Here is a 14890-nt window from a genome sequence, read left to right as displayed (position 1 = left end):
ACTACAACTTCCAAGGCCATTTAACTCCAAACAACTCTTCACAAATGACTTCAATGTCAGAGGATCAGCCTTAGCCTACATATCGTTGTCGTTTCCTAATATTTCGAACAAAGTGGAGTTTTCTCCGCCTTAGCGTAGATGGCAATTTTTACAGCAAAGCAACAAGAAGTGCAACTTAAATATATAAAAACTACTCATATTTCGGGACAACGAAACTACATGATTTTCGACAATTATTCCTTTAGTTAAATTCAATTTTTGCATAGAGCCAAATTAATTTGGGGTGAGGTGTCGAAGACTTTTGTGAAATATTTAAAACAGTTTTGATTTGATTATACAAAAATTATACGCTAATTTTACAAAAAAAAATTTTAATATAAAACAAATATATATATAATCTCTTCAACATTTCTGTTCCTTAAACTTTACTCCATATAACAAAAATTGCATACACAGACATAGGTGATCTTAAAAAAGAAACTAAGAAATAAATTCAAAGTCTTCATCTGAATCCAATATGTCGTCACAGCTATAATAATAAGTGCTATAATAATCATATTTCTATACCTAATTGCCTTTTTTGATTGAAATTGGTCCAATGTACTGCTATGGGTAGACTACTGCTTCGTTTCCCAATTTCAAAGCCGTTGTCCGAAATGTTTAAATGCACTAAACTTTCATTTTTCATACTCAAAGATAGGCATCGGAATTTTTAAACTATCAATTGGCTAATACAAGTTTTTGAATGGATTGAACGGTGTCCTTCTACCCATCTGCTTATTAGCACACTCGTTAAACACACTGTATCACGAGTAGGCGTGGGCAATGCTTTCGAGTTTTATGGAGATCCTGCAAGATTTTATGAATATTCTATGAAGAATATACTTACAGTTATTTAAGTTCCATATTTAAGTATCCAGAGTTGTGAAATCTTAATAGCACACGAAAAGATTGGGACGTAGCTGGTAGGCAGTTAGCCGCCGAACTTACAAATAAAATTAATCATCTTGTTACCACAAAAGGTGTTCAGAAAAGTCAATTAAAAGTGAACTTAGAAAGTTGGACCAATCAGCGGAGACCGGACGAACGAGACTGTGCGCATATCTGTGGTGCACGCTAAAGTTGGAGCTGCATAACGCAACGAACAAAATAACGAAACAATTAATATCGGATGAGAAAATAAAAATCGAAATAGAAACAGATTCGGACGGGTTTCTAGGCTTTGACGAGACGGAGAAAATGGACACGCGATTCTTTTGCACCGTAAGCGCGTGTAAAAAAAGTGGGCCGTAGCATTGTCATCAAGTCTTAATAAAATTCTTACATATTCGGTTTGGCACTTTGCCATAGAGATTCACTTCGAAGGGTTGGAGATACCCATCCACCTTACATTTAATATAAACTTAAATATTTTTTCATTTTCTGAATCGATTTTTGTCCATCCGTCAGTTTGCCGCTTGAAAATTTCTTTATTACTTCTCCTACATTCGGATGAATTGCTAAGATTGTTTCATTATTTATCGAAAATATATCCTTCACCTTAGAAGATTGTACATAAAATGAAGCAGAGAAAATTCTATTTCTATTCTAAAATTTTATAAGTCATGACAGAAAGAAAAGGCAAAAATTATTATGAACAGAAAATAGCACCTGCAACACACAATACGCATTAGGCAAAAATATAAGAAAACGGAAAATACATGTCGACATATATATATATATATATACATATATATATATCAAATACGCTTCTTTTTGTATAAACGATTAAAATATCAAGATTTTTCTTGGTAATCAAAGAATATATATTCTGGTCCTTTTCGTATGCGGGAAAAATAATCTTCATTCATAACAACGAATTACTTAAAAATTTAATAAAAATTATTGTTGCAAATAAAGTAAAATGATACTTATTGCATGTTTATGTCAATAGCCGATATTAAAGGCTCTCCGCAATTCCATATTTCCCGGTGTTTGCTTTGTTGGCTCCCCAGTCTTCTCGGGCTTTTTACTTGATATCACTAAAGCATCCTAAAACAAACCCATTCTGTTCTCTACAATCTGTTTGGGTATTTATTGCTGGAAAATGGTTTGATGAAAATTATACATTTTGCTCTTCTCTTGAAAAGTTTCTTACATTATTTCTACGCGTTGTTTTTTTACGATGCCAATGAGTTTCTTCGTTACGATACGTATTCAAACGAGTAACGTCGAAGCCTGCCGGGATTATGGTAAGTTCATCGTAAGGAGACGAGAAGTTCTAAAATAAATATTCCGTTAAAGAAAAACAATAGCAATACCATTTTAATAAATAATTACCTTGTTAGAGTCCTCCTGGCTCATTTTTTTAAAACAAGGGAAGCCAATACTCGAACCAGGTGAAATGCTCATATTTTCCATTTTAACAGGATTCTGTTAAATGAGATTTCCGTCATAGTCATGAATAAATAAGTTTTTTTTTCCTTTTCAAAAACAAAAATTTTACCAGTTTGTTTGTGTTTATTGTGGACATGAAGTTAGCAGGCATGTCTTCTTCTTTATCTTGGTTATTGATTGAACTTCCAATATAAGACATATTTGTTGACTTTTCGTAGATATTAAAGAGTTTATTGATATTAGAGATATAACCCTAAGTTAAAAGGTTTAAAAGGTTCATGTTTACCTGCTCTGCAGATTGCATGGATTCGTTGTTATCGGTAGAGATTGCCTGTGTTTTCACTTCTACAGAACTACTTTTTGATATCGCACTAACTATATTGCTCTCACATTTATTACGGACCCGCCAGTCTTCGACCTTATCTTTCCCAAAATTACCGACTGGACGCCGCGGGCTTAGCGATGGGAAAAGGTCAATCGAGCTGACTGAGATGGTACTAGTCCCCTTCGTTAATTCGCCATTGTTAGACAGCTGTAGTCGAATGTTTATGACATTTATTTAATTTTAGAGATATAAGCCAAAGTTAAAAAGTCCATGTTTACCTGCTGCGTAAATTGCATAGACTCTTTATTGCCGGTAGAGATTACGTGTTTCTTCTCTCCTATAGAAGTTTTTGACATCGCATCTATTATGTTATTCTCGTGTTTATTACGAACACGCCACTCTTCGACCTTATTTTTAGCAAAATCATCAGCTCCACGTCTCGATCTTTGTGTTGAAAAAAAGTTAGCCATGTTTTCTTTGCTGGTATTAGTTCGCATTGTTAATTTGCCAGAGTTAGATAGCTGTGGTTGAATATTAATTGTCTTTAGTTTAAGGGCGATACCTTGAAATTTTGGAAACTCTAAAGCAAGTTTAGCTGATAATAAATGTTCGCGGGCACTAAAAGCTCGACCCATATGATTTACAACAATCAAGTTGCCCCAACGATGATCGTCTTTTGATTGAAATTCTTCAACAAAAGTGATTGACGCAGCGTCCGTTAGTAATTTTTCCAAAATATCGCAAGCTTTCTGCTCCCAATTGTCTTTTGTAACTGTTACCACTTTATCTTCTATGTAATCATATTCACTTCCACTTGGCAAAATATTTGCCAAACCACCACGTCGAATGTGATCAATTTCACTCATCATTTCTGGGGGCAGGCGAAATATATACTGCTTCTTGGTCCGAAAAGGAAATCCGTAATCTAACGCCCAAACAATAAATTCGTTCAGCCATTTTGCCTCACACAATACTTTGGCACGTACAATTTTATTCCAGGCCACAAAATTTACTGCTACCTTTTCCGCTACTTTTGGATGGTAAGCAAAATGTTTTCCTGTGCTTATCGTTTGTAATTGCTGTTCTACTTCAGTTAATTCACGGAAATCTTGAACGCTGTGATACCAAAACAAATGTGGGTTTATGAAATGGCTCACAGCAATAACAGTCCCATCTTGCATTTCTTGAAAATTGTAACAAAATAACGAAAAAGGCATTATATATAATTTTTCAAAGCTTAATCTGTGGCTCGTATGTTAAAAGATACATTACCAATTGTTCTTCTTCCTTTTTGGTATAGGTTGCTAGTTCTTCTGTGTTGCAGTGGTTTATTTCGTTTGATTAGATTCACTATCGAAGAAAATACGTTTCTCAATTTAATCAAATATTTATTTGGTGTATAGATGTACCTTTCAAATTCACTTCTCCTTATTATAAAACTCGAAATTCCATAAAATTTCAATTATTTTATAGATGAGCGAAACGTAATATTTAAGAACATTAAGCGAATATATCAACTATTTTAAATCCTTCTCTTTTTGCATCAACTATTCATATTACACATTAACACCGGGCAAAATGCTTTTTCTTTTGCTACACAGCTCTTTGCAACACTGAATATGTTGAACATTTTTTTCGGAACGAAAAAAAGGAACGAATGTAAAACACATCATGCCCTTTATTTTAGAAACAGAAACTTTATGGAACGAAACATAAATATGTGTCGTTTTTTAGTCTAAGAATTCAATTCATTAGTCTAAAATTAAAATAATAATAATAAAATTGTAATTATTGAATATGTGTTAAGAATTTTCATAAAATTTGCATATATCCTGCTGGTCAAAAGAACGATTCATTCGAGAAAATCAACTATTTAGCATTGATCAAGCCCTCATTTGGTATTTGTAAGAGAAAAATTCCCCTTCCACTGTTCTTTGTGTTCTCAGTTCGTATTTGTGGTATTCGTTATATTTCTAACATTTCTAATAAATTCTCTACTACGGATCGTTCATATTATGTGAAACTTGGCAGCTCTACTGTTTTACGAAATAAATCAAAGCCGTTTTTGAACTTTGATGGCTGTGATATATTTATTTTTTAAGTTTTGTGATGAGAAAAAGTAATTTTGAAAAATAACTTTACAATAAGTATATTTTTGGTTAAGTTTAAAGGCTTCATTTTATTTGCCTTGAAGGAATAAAATTGAAAAATATAGTTAAGGAATAAAATTGAAAAATATATTCACTGCTGACCGAAGAAAAGGTAAGGGTTGCTGAAAAATTCCGAGAACAAAGTCGTCTGTCTTTAGGAAGTAAAACTATAAGGAAAGTTTAATAAAACTATTTATCTGAGATTGTATATAAAAGTGGATGGTATGAAAACTATAAGTGAAGAGCACTTGAATAAAAAACAAAGAAATTGGAAAAGATGCTTCGAAAGCACCGCTTCGCTGCTGCTCTGCATGAAGCAACTGCTAATGCGTGCAGCTAGCGAAGTTCGCGAGTTTTGTCAATTGGAGTTCCCTTTTTTCTCTGTTTCAGTATTTTTTTTTCGCGTTCCTTCATTAACATTTGTTCTTTCCTTCATTCGATTACCACATGCAGTTCAAAGAGATGATTTTTTTTTCTATAAAACATAGTATTGCAAAAAAGATCATGTTAAACATATATATATGAATTTTTAATGACTGCGTTGTTGATGTCTGCTTTATTTCTTATGTAAATTTTGTTTGCCTTTTTTATACCCAAAATGGCCGTTGAAATGAATACGTGATGTTTGTCGTACTTTGTATGAAAGGTAGATATATATGGCTGTTTTGACAGTGCAACAACTTTTTTAGGGACATTGTTATACAGTAAATCAGTCAATTTTTTTGTAACCTAAGGATGAACGACGGAAATTTTCACGTTTATAGCCTTCAGCTTGAATATTTTTAAATTACCGTAATGTCTTAAACTTCAGTTATTAAATACCTAAAATGATGGGAATGGTTTGCTTTTGCAATTAAATTTTGTTATTGAATATAATATTTGTAAGTTTTCCATTACTTATAAAATGTAAATTGTTTACTTTCCTTTATAGTAACTATTTAAATAACAGAACTTTTTTGTTTCTTTTGTAGACGTAACAAAGATACATTGGTACTGATTGAGCTGATAAAAGGAATAGCCGTGCGACACCATCATATATTATCATAAAGCAAAAGTGGAAGTGATTTATAAGTTACCAGTAACCAGTGCCTACCTATGTTAATAGTTCACAACGTCAAGCTGTCATAGGCTCCTGTAAAATTCACCTTGTCAATGAAATAGCTGCCACGGTTACCTCCTACAATCAAAATAAGATAGACGTTTATGAGCGTGAGGTGCTCGTACTTAATTTGGCTGCAGATACTTTCAGTATACCGGTTATCTTAATTTTCAACAAGTTTCTGAAACATGAAGTCATGTCGGATGCCGGTGATACCCGATTGTTCATTGTTAGATATTTGCGTGTATTTGATATCAGGTCTTTGCACATGATTACCGGTTGTTTGGGTTGCACTCATTGCATTGGGAAATTCAATGGCAACTATAAAAAAGATTTTATCGCTAATGAGTATCCTTGGCTTGCGCTACTAATGAGCGTGTTAATCGCAAATCATCGTCTTTTTCTGTGGCTAGGTTTCGCGGTACTGTTGTCCATGCGAACCATCCTCTGGGTTTGCTTATGTAAACACGATTCTTTTTTCAACCACCATAACTTTCGGTCGTTTTACTTACAAAACATTGTCATTCATTTTCGCTCGCAAAAACCAATAAAAAAAAAAAAGGGGAATCTTTGCATCCGCCATTCATTCTTGTTCTCGTTTTCCTTTTTTTTTATTGAAAGATTTTTAACGTGAATAAGCTTGCACACTATGAGACACTAGGACTAACACCAAATCCCTATAAAAGGATGTTGATTTCCATACTTCTATAACTGTTCAACGTTTCGACGTGTTATCGGATTTGTAAGTAAATTTTCGGACGGCACTGTATTAAAGAATTCTTACATTCATAACTTCGTTGTGTGAAAAAGTTGCTTGATGGTCGAACAACAACGACCATTGTTGACTGGGGTGGTATTTATGATGCTATATCATGTACATACATATATGCACGAAAATGAATGCTATCTTGGCTCGCGTGTTCTTACAACGTTTCTATTACGTGGTGGGATTGATTGTGACTAGAAAAAATGAGAGAATCAAACTCTGATTTACCTTCCAATGTATTTGAAAATTTTCTGGTAAGAGTTGCTCTAGGGTGTTCATGGTCTTTGAATATGAAGACGATGAAAAAAATTTATTAGGAAAACTCCAAAATCTTGATATTTTTTCATTGCAAATGTTTTTGAACTTGAACAATCGCTTATTAAAAGAAAATATGAACATATTACAATTGAAAAATGTTAACTGTGTTTTCGATAAACATTGTTCAATTTGCATTGTTCTTAAGAAGAAGAAGGAATGATTAATGACGGAATACCGATAATCTCTCTTATTATAATTCATTTCTTTAGCGGACGTTTTTATAGCTAACAGAAAAGAGAAGAGTTATAAAGAAAAAAAAGTTCAAAGTTCATCTATGTAATAAGGTGGGTTATACTACATGCAATAGGTTTCTATTTTTACAATTCATGCTCACTAAGCTATTGACACAATTAGACAAAAAGCAAGATACGAAGGCAAATTTGGAGCAAGTAATTAATAGTTAATCCTCAACAACCAGTTCATCGGCCAAGATACAACTTAATTATTTTAGTGATTAAAATTTAAATCCAAAAAAAATTAATTAGAGAAAGAGCCTGCAATTAACTCAAAAACGAAGAAATTCTCATTAAATAAGCACAGAATGTATTTGTTAAAAACTATACCTAAAGGAAAACATATTATTGGAGTTGTATTGTTAGTATTAAAAACAGCATTAAAAACATTTTTGTAATATCGTGTAATGTTAAATTAGTTGTTTAAGGTTTATGTTATTGAAAACTGTACTGTAACTGAAACTTAACTTAGTAAAGAAGAACTGTACAAACAGAACAAAAAGAAATTTTGTTTTAATACGAGCGGCGTCAACAAAGAAAGAAGGCCAAAAAGGTGAATATCCTAGAGTGCTTGGCAGTGTTGCGGGAACAAGAAGTAGTATACACGCCAGGTATTTTTCGTTTCGAAAAATTTTTTTGTAAGCTTCCTATTCACAACGAAAGAATTTGTAAAAAATAGGAAAGAACGAAATATATATCGAAAGACATGAGTCATACCTAAAGCAAAGTTAATGATTTTCAAGTTTCGTAGTGGAAGCGAAAGCTAGTTAACCAAAAGTCTGAAGTTCTACTTCGTTAATTTAATTGATGCCAAATAACCAATTTCCTTAAGAATTCTTATTTCCTTCCATATGAACGTTTTTGCCTTTTCTTTCCCTAAAACACGTTCGTTTTTTATATTTGTGTTTAATTTCACCAGAAATTGATTTTTGATGCAGAGATGCATTGCAGCAATACTCAGCCTGCTTATTTTAACTCATTCATTCCATGTTGATCACTATCGAAAACTTTAGCAAGTTTAAAATTTTTATTTGTAAGATTGATGTGTCACGTGGGAAACCGAATCAGTAATACATTTTTGATATCCGCTGTTATTCCTACCATTCCTAATAAAAATAAATCATACATGTCTCTCATCACTATGACAGACGTTCATATTACATGAAACTTGGCAGCTCTAGGTGAACATTGACTACTGTTTTGCGAAAAAAAAATCAAAGCCGTTTTTGGAGTTTGATGGCAGTGAAATATTTATTTTTTAAGTTTTGTAATAAGAAAAAGTAATTTTGAGAAATAACTTGACAACAAATATATTTTTGATTAAGTTTAAAGGCTTCATTTTATTTGCCTTGAAAGACTAAAATTGAAAAATATAGTTAAGAAATATTTACCGCTGACCGAAGAAAAGGTAAGGGTTGCTGAAAAATTCCGAGAACAAAAGTCGTCTCTCTTTAGGAAGTAAAACTATTATGAAAGTGTAATAAGGCTATGGGAAAGTTGTGTAATTAAAAGGATATTTATCTGACATTGTATATAAAAGTGTAGATGTTATGAAAACTGTAAGTGAAGAGTACTTGAATAAAAAACAAAGAAATTGAAAAGAGGCTTCGAAAGCATAGCTGCGCTGCTACTTTGCTTGAAGCAACTACTAATGCGTGCAGCCAGGCTATCGATGTTCGCGAGTTCTGTCAACTGCAGTCCCTTTTTGTCTGTTTTAATATTTTGTTTTTTTTTTTGCGTTCCTCCATTAACATTTGTTCTTTCTTTCATTCGATTACCACATGCAGTTCAAAGAGATGATTTTTTTCTATAAAACATAGTATTGCAAAAAAGATCATGTTAAACATATATACATGAATTTTTAACGACTCTGCGTTGATGAGTATTGTTGTTGTCTGCTTTATTTCTTGTGTAAATTTTTTTTGCCTTTTTTTATACCCAAAATGGCCGCTAAAATGAAGTAACTGTGTTAAAGTGTCTATCGTGATGCTTGTCGTACTTTGTATGAAACCTAGAATATTTATGGCTGTCATAAATTAGTAATGTAACAACCTAAGGGTTTCTTCCAACTTACGTGAAAGAAATACAGGAAATCCGTTGTAGGACCTTTTAAATCTGGCTTCGTGCTTGTAGCAACTCAGGTTATAACACTTTTTTTCAAGGACTTTATTTTATACAGTAGATTTATCAACTTTTCTGTAGCCTAAAAATAGACAATGAAAACTCTTTACTTATGAGATATAGTTTCGTTTTTTGTTTATTTATAGTCTTTAGAATAGTAGTTACGTTTTTAAAGTACCGTAATGTCTTCAACTTCAACTGCTAGTGGTGGAACTAATACCAGCGGCTCCACTAGTAATGTAGCCAGCGGCTCAAGTGCTTCCGCTACGACAGGTACAGCAACCAATATGACTACTGCAAACAATGCAAATGCCGGATCTGTTGCACGGGGTCGCAACGGTGCTACTGGCAATAATTCGGGGTCCGCCGGTTCTTCGACAAATTCATCTACTTCTTCAGGGACAACGACAGCTGAAGAGACCCGCAAAGATCCCAAACCAAATCAGAAAATTTCGAAAGCTTTGGGCACTTCAGCTAAACGTATACAAAAAGAATTGGCCGAAATCACATTGGATCCACCTCCTAATTGTAGTGCTGGTCCGAAAGGAGATAACCTGTATGAATGGGTTTCCACTATATTAGGACCGCCCGGTTCTGTTTATGAGGGTGGTGTCTTCTTTCTAGATATACATTTTTCACCCGAATATCCCTTTAAACCACCCAAAGTTACTTTTCGCACTCGTATCTATCATTGTAATATCAATAGTCAAGGTGTTATTTGCTTGGATATTCTTAAAGATAATTGGTCACCGGCATTGACCATATCAAAGGTTTTGCTATCAATATGCTCCCTGCTAACTGATTGCAATCCTGGTGAGTTAGTTTATAAATAATCTAAGAATTATACGTGACATGCAAAGTTATATAATTTTAGCCGATCCTTTGGTTGGCAGTATCGCTACTCAGTACTTGCAAAATCGTGAGGAACATGATCGGATCGCTAGACTTTGGACAAAAAGGTAAGTTGTTTTAAATTATAATTAATATTATATTTAAAATTGCTTGAGGATCTAAAGCGTTGATGGCTTGCTTGTAGATAAGATAGGCCTAAATGTATTTGTCTTTCCTTTTTCACCACTAAATACATTTGAGGTAGCAGGTCTAAAATTTCGTGCCCTGTTGTTCGTACACGTAAAAGTGTTCTGATAGTGCTTTTTTTTCTTTTATAATCATACTGTTAGGTAAAAATTCCCTTTAAATGCTTATGATTTAGTCTTAAAAGAAAGTTTATGCTTACTTTACGTGCATACAAATGGAAACGGGAAATAAAAAGTGTCATTTTCATCGCATAAACATGCAAATCTATTTTTTTTTTATGAATTGAAAAAGATGAGAGTGACAAGACAACCTTTAATATTTAATATTTAACGCCTTTATTTGAACTGAACGATTGCGTTTCGGATTGTTGAGAAAGGGCTTGTTGATTGTTATTTGATTATTGATTGACGTTATAACATCACTTCAACGCAGGGATGCTCAGACGATCGGCCGGAGACATATTAAGTGGTAGCTGGGAGTTTGCATAGAATATCATTGCACTTGGTTAAAATTGCTGAAAAAGCTTAGTTTCAGGCATAACAAATTTGACTTTACGTAAATAGTCCAACCTTACCAATCACACAAGTAACAAATTGTTAGATTGGCCGTCATTCAATTCTTTGCTCTTTATATATATAATTGAAAATAAATAACCACAAAGGCAGTCTTGATAACAATCTGTGTAACGTCATTGATCTTCTAAGCTTTCGTATTTATGTTTCTGCACTAGTTGGTAAGCATATAAAGTTTATAAAAAAATTTGCATCGTCTTCCGTTAACATTACAAATCCGGTCACTTCATCCAATGTTATCCGAGTGTTAAAAAAACTAGCCATTTTCTGTTAAAAGAAGAAGAAGAAATAAAGTAAAGAAATGTAAAAAGCTAAGTGTCAATTAAATTTTTGTTCAGTCATGCTGATGTTGTTGATATAGCTTTTATTTGTCTGCCGTACAAAGAAAATATAAAAAAAAAAAAATGAAAGAAACGCATATTTTATTTAAAGGTTTGATTAACTCAATTGTGTATTGTCGTTAGACCGTATTGTTTCTTGCATTAGATATGGCTACCTACAGACAGCTAACGATACCGTTACAGCGCATTTCTTATGTCTTCACACAAATCCCTTCAACTTGGTTGTGTCCTTCAACGGAACTAGGAAAACAATTTATTGTCTAATACCATTCGTTGTCAATACGTCCGATAAAATAGCTAATTTTAAATCTATTAGTGACATCGATCTTATTTATTGTTAAGTCAAGGAATTTAAAACTCTATTACACTTCCATACGATTAAATGGTCTTATAAAAATAGCGATCTGATGATAACAATTCTGTGCTCTGCGAAATTCCACGAAATCTTCAATGTTCTACTTGAAGAGACCATCCAGATGTGATAATGATTTCCCTTCCATTTTTTCTATTACTTACTTTTCATTATTGACTATTAAAAAGTAATTTCACAAATTTCTTGAGCGCTTGCCTTGGGATGCCTACAGTATTAAATAATAAACGGCGCAATCGAAGCGGGAGAATTTGGAAGAAGTCAAGTAATCTTTTGAGCATTTACGATTATGTTTCTAAACGGACGGCAATATATGGAGATAACGGTGTACTTTCGCAGTAAAATACGGACTGATGGACGGAGTGAATATTTAAAAATATAGTGAAATTACAACCGCGCTTGCGTTTTGAATGCAGGGAAGAAGTAAACTCTTACGTGAAATGCATTTTCTCCATTTTACATGCTTTCCCTAAAATTTCTCAAATTAAATTCGCGCCATTAGATAGTGAACTAAGAAGTCGTGAATGTTCTTTGCAACTCTTAGAAAAGCTCCTTACAAAGAAATTGTTTTGGCATTTGACAAAACCGCATTCTATTAACGTCTTATATATTGAATCGAGATCTTTCTTCGAATGTCATCTTGTCTTCGGCAAATCGTTTACTACATATAAACCTTTCGAAAACTAGTCATCCATACAGGATTTAATTTTGATATTTTCCTGGGAATTATTTTTAACCTTTTTGTTAATAGCCAGCTATAAAAAGGGTCTTAACATTATTATGAATTTCGCAGTTTCCATGCAGACTTATTTCAAATGCACGATTTTCGTATGCGTAGATGTCACCATCGAAATATGATTTTCTTTGTGCATTGTAAATTTTAATTCTATAGATCTAACTTGAGGGGTAGCCATCGAAGTTGTGTTCCAATTATGTAAGCGAATAAACAAACAAACAAATGAATGAAATAAAGTAAAAAACATTTTTTTTTTTTTTTTTTTGTTAATTAAATATTACATTAATTATACGTTACTTCGTTTTCTGCAGGTATGCAACATGATTTCCCAAAATGACAAAGTTTATGTCATATAATAACCAATGTTGTAGCGTGTATAAGAAAACCTCATCAACTATCTTAAAAATATTAAGGCGAACAACTGCAACAATAGAAACCATAGGACGAGAATGTAATTGAATATAAACCGAATTATTGTAACAAATCTACTGAATATTATTGCGTAATAACTATACATTTATATTAAAATGTAATAATTAATTATAATTTAAAAATTTAATTTAAGCGATAAAACAAAAGCGTCAAAGATACGGATTCAACTAAACTTATCCTAACATAACATAAATGTGTTTATTTATGTAAAAAAAAATAAAAAAACAAAATAAAAAAAAAAGAAGAAAATTTAAAACGAAACTGCAGACAAAACATTAAGCAAAAACCACAAAAAAAAAAAACATGCGAAAAATATACTCTCCTATCTTTACGATGACGTCATTATTACGTGAAGTAAATAAATAAGAAAAAAGGAAAAAGAAAACAAAAAAAAAAAAACAAAAAAAAACGAAAACACAAGGATATTAAATAGATTTTAGGATTTCCGTAACTAAGGCTTAAATAGGGTCTGTTTTCTCTTTTCATTATTTTACAATTGATGTGTAATATTTTTCAATATTTTTGAGAAATCATTAAGTGACGACGACTACATATATAAAAGCTCTTTTTACCAAAACACACATTTTAGTTTCCTAACTTTAGACTGCATTGATTTGACTTTTTCCCATTAATATATATTTTGTATAACTCATTAAATTACAATAAATAAAGTAAATGAAAAGGAATGTGTGCTTCATAAGCATCATTATTCATATATTCTAATCTCAACTACTATCATCTTTACAATAATAATGGTCAACTGATAATTTGTAATTTTTTCTTAAGTAATTAAGATGAAAATTTATTTAAAATTAAGTGACACACTCATATTTTTCATTTTTTTTATTTTTATTTTTTTTTATTTTATATTTTATATTAGTTTAAATTTAAACAAATTTTTTGTATAACGCAATAATGATTTTAAATGCAGGAAAAAGTCTAAAATTCTTTACAATTTAAACGCTGATAAGAAATAATTTCATAACAATAAAAATAATATAAATAAAAAGTGTAAAAAAAAATTGCTAAAGATTAATAATGAAATTGGAGGAATTTGGTTCGCTACTGATATGCACTCTATAATAATATATTTTTGATTAAATCGACTATTAATCTGTGATAGGTATGCAGGGAACTAAAGCTCTTAATGATTGCTAAAAGACTTTGGCGAATTCCGTGCTGAAGCAATTAAGGTGACAAAAGGGACGATTGTCGTAGGGAAAGAACGTAATGCTGTTACATGTACCGTGGGGAGGTAAAGGCTGTTTATTAAATATCTTAAAGTTGATAGATTTTCTATAGTGAACGTGAATTTCAAAGAATATAATAAAATTATTTCCATATTAACATACAATTTCATTGGTTTGATTTAAGATATTACGACAGAAGGTTTTGATAAGGACCCATCCTTTAGTATACCGAAAATGTTGGTTTTGAGCTTGTCTGTCCGCCTGATGCTTATCTACGTATATTGAGGTGCTTTGGCGCAAGGACGAACGCTATTGAAAATGGTTCGGATCGGGCTGCTTCATCGATCACTAACAATCACCATATAACGCTTCATTTTGACAAGTCGTTAAAACAAACAAAACTCTCTTACTAATAGTATTTCGGTATTCGCGCAATACTTTGAATCGCTTGCCCTACCTTAGGGAAACTAAATCTTTATGCAGCAACAAAGCTTAATTTTCAATACTCCTTGATAAAAATTCGTTCATAATAATAATTATCGTTTCCGAATTCGGGCTATGTAAGTCTATTTTTTGGATCTCAAACCATATAAGAGTTCTCAAAAAGACCTGAGTTTTAATATCTTATGGTGAAAATTTGTTGTTAGTAAATGAAACATAGGGAATTTGGATCACATAGGCTTACTCTTCAAATCGCACTATATATAAAAACTTACCTGGAAGCAAGTCCCCCTATGGCGACAAAGTCTTAAGTGTGATTTGTCATGACCGGAGCAACGGTGGAAAATAAAAAAATCGTTGACAAGTACATTTGCTACATTTA

At 32.3% G+C, this 14890-nt stretch overlaps 2 protein-coding genes across 4 annotated transcripts; one reads left to right on the top strand and one right to left on the bottom strand.

Annotated features, from left to right (window-relative positions):
* Positions 1 to 1894: 1894 nt before the first annotated feature.
* Positions 1895 to 4118, bottom strand: LOC119633482 (putative ATP-dependent RNA helicase SoYb). Its single transcript, XM_038027059.1, has 8 exons — positions 4111 to 4118; positions 3974 to 4051; positions 2980 to 3884; positions 2663 to 2908; positions 2486 to 2584; positions 2320 to 2412; positions 2138 to 2260; positions 1895 to 2079 (listed from the first exon to the last, which is right to left on the bottom strand). Exons 3-8 carry the CDS (start codon positions 3880 to 3882, stop codon positions 2074 to 2076), a joined length of 1470 nt encoding a protein of 489 aa, XP_037882987.1. The 5' UTR covers positions 3883 to 3884; positions 3974 to 4051; positions 4111 to 4118; the 3' UTR covers positions 1895 to 2073.
* Positions 4119 to 4947: 829 nt separating this feature from the next.
* Positions 4948 to 13651, top strand: LOC119633864 (ubiquitin-conjugating enzyme E2 E1). Of its 3 annotated transcripts, none has more exons than XM_038027664.1 (4): positions 4948 to 4963; positions 9535 to 10201; positions 10263 to 10347; positions 12757 to 13651. In XM_038027664.1, exons 2-4 carry the CDS (start codon positions 9571 to 9573, stop codon positions 12767 to 12769), a joined length of 729 nt encoding a protein of 242 aa, XP_037883592.1. In that variant the 5' UTR covers positions 4948 to 4963; positions 9535 to 9570; the 3' UTR covers positions 12770 to 13651. The 3 variants fall into 3 exon arrangements, with proteins under 3 accessions (XP_037883592.1, XP_037883593.1, XP_037883590.1); XM_038027662.1 differs by lacking the exon at positions 4948 to 4963 and adding an exon at positions 8441 to 8675; XM_038027665.1 differs by lacking the exons at positions 4948 to 4963; positions 12757 to 13651 and adding an exon at positions 8440 to 8675 and having other exon boundaries at positions 10263 to 10351.
* The last annotated feature ends 1239 nt before the right edge of the window (positions 13652 to 14890 follow it).

The sequence above is a fragment of the Glossina fuscipes genome, unplaced genomic scaffold (genome assembly GCF_014805625.2).
Source record: "Glossina fuscipes isolate IAEA_lab_2018 unplaced genomic scaffold, Yale_Gfus_2 2, whole genome shotgun sequence".
Taxonomy (NCBI): domain Eukaryota; kingdom Metazoa; phylum Arthropoda; class Insecta; order Diptera; family Glossinidae; genus Glossina; species Glossina fuscipes.
The sequence above is the reverse complement of the archived record's forward strand: the minus strand, read 5'-3'. Positions and strand labels throughout refer to the sequence as shown.

Bases quoted from the DNA above. Each gene is read 5' to 3' on its own strand.
- LOC119633482 (XM_038027059.1), bottom strand. From the start codon at position 3,882: ATGCAAGATGGGACTGTTATTGCTGTGAGCCATTTCATAAACCCACAT. The intron at 2,909-2,979 runs GTAAACATGGAC...ATTCGACTACAG, and splicing joins CTATGCAATTTACGCAGCAG to CTGTCTAACAATGGCGAATT. The intron at 2,585-2,662 runs GTAAACATGAAC...ATCTACGAAAAG, and splicing joins CCATGCAATCTGCAGAGCAG to TCAACAAATATGTCTTATAT.
- LOC119633864 (XM_038027664.1), top strand. From the start codon at position 9,571: ATGTCTTCAACTTCAACTGCTAGTGGTGGAACTAATACCAGCGGCTCC. The intron at 10,202-10,262 runs GTGAGTTAGTTT...ATATAATTTTAG, and splicing joins GCTAACTGATTGCAATCCTG to CCGATCCTTTGGTTGGCAGT.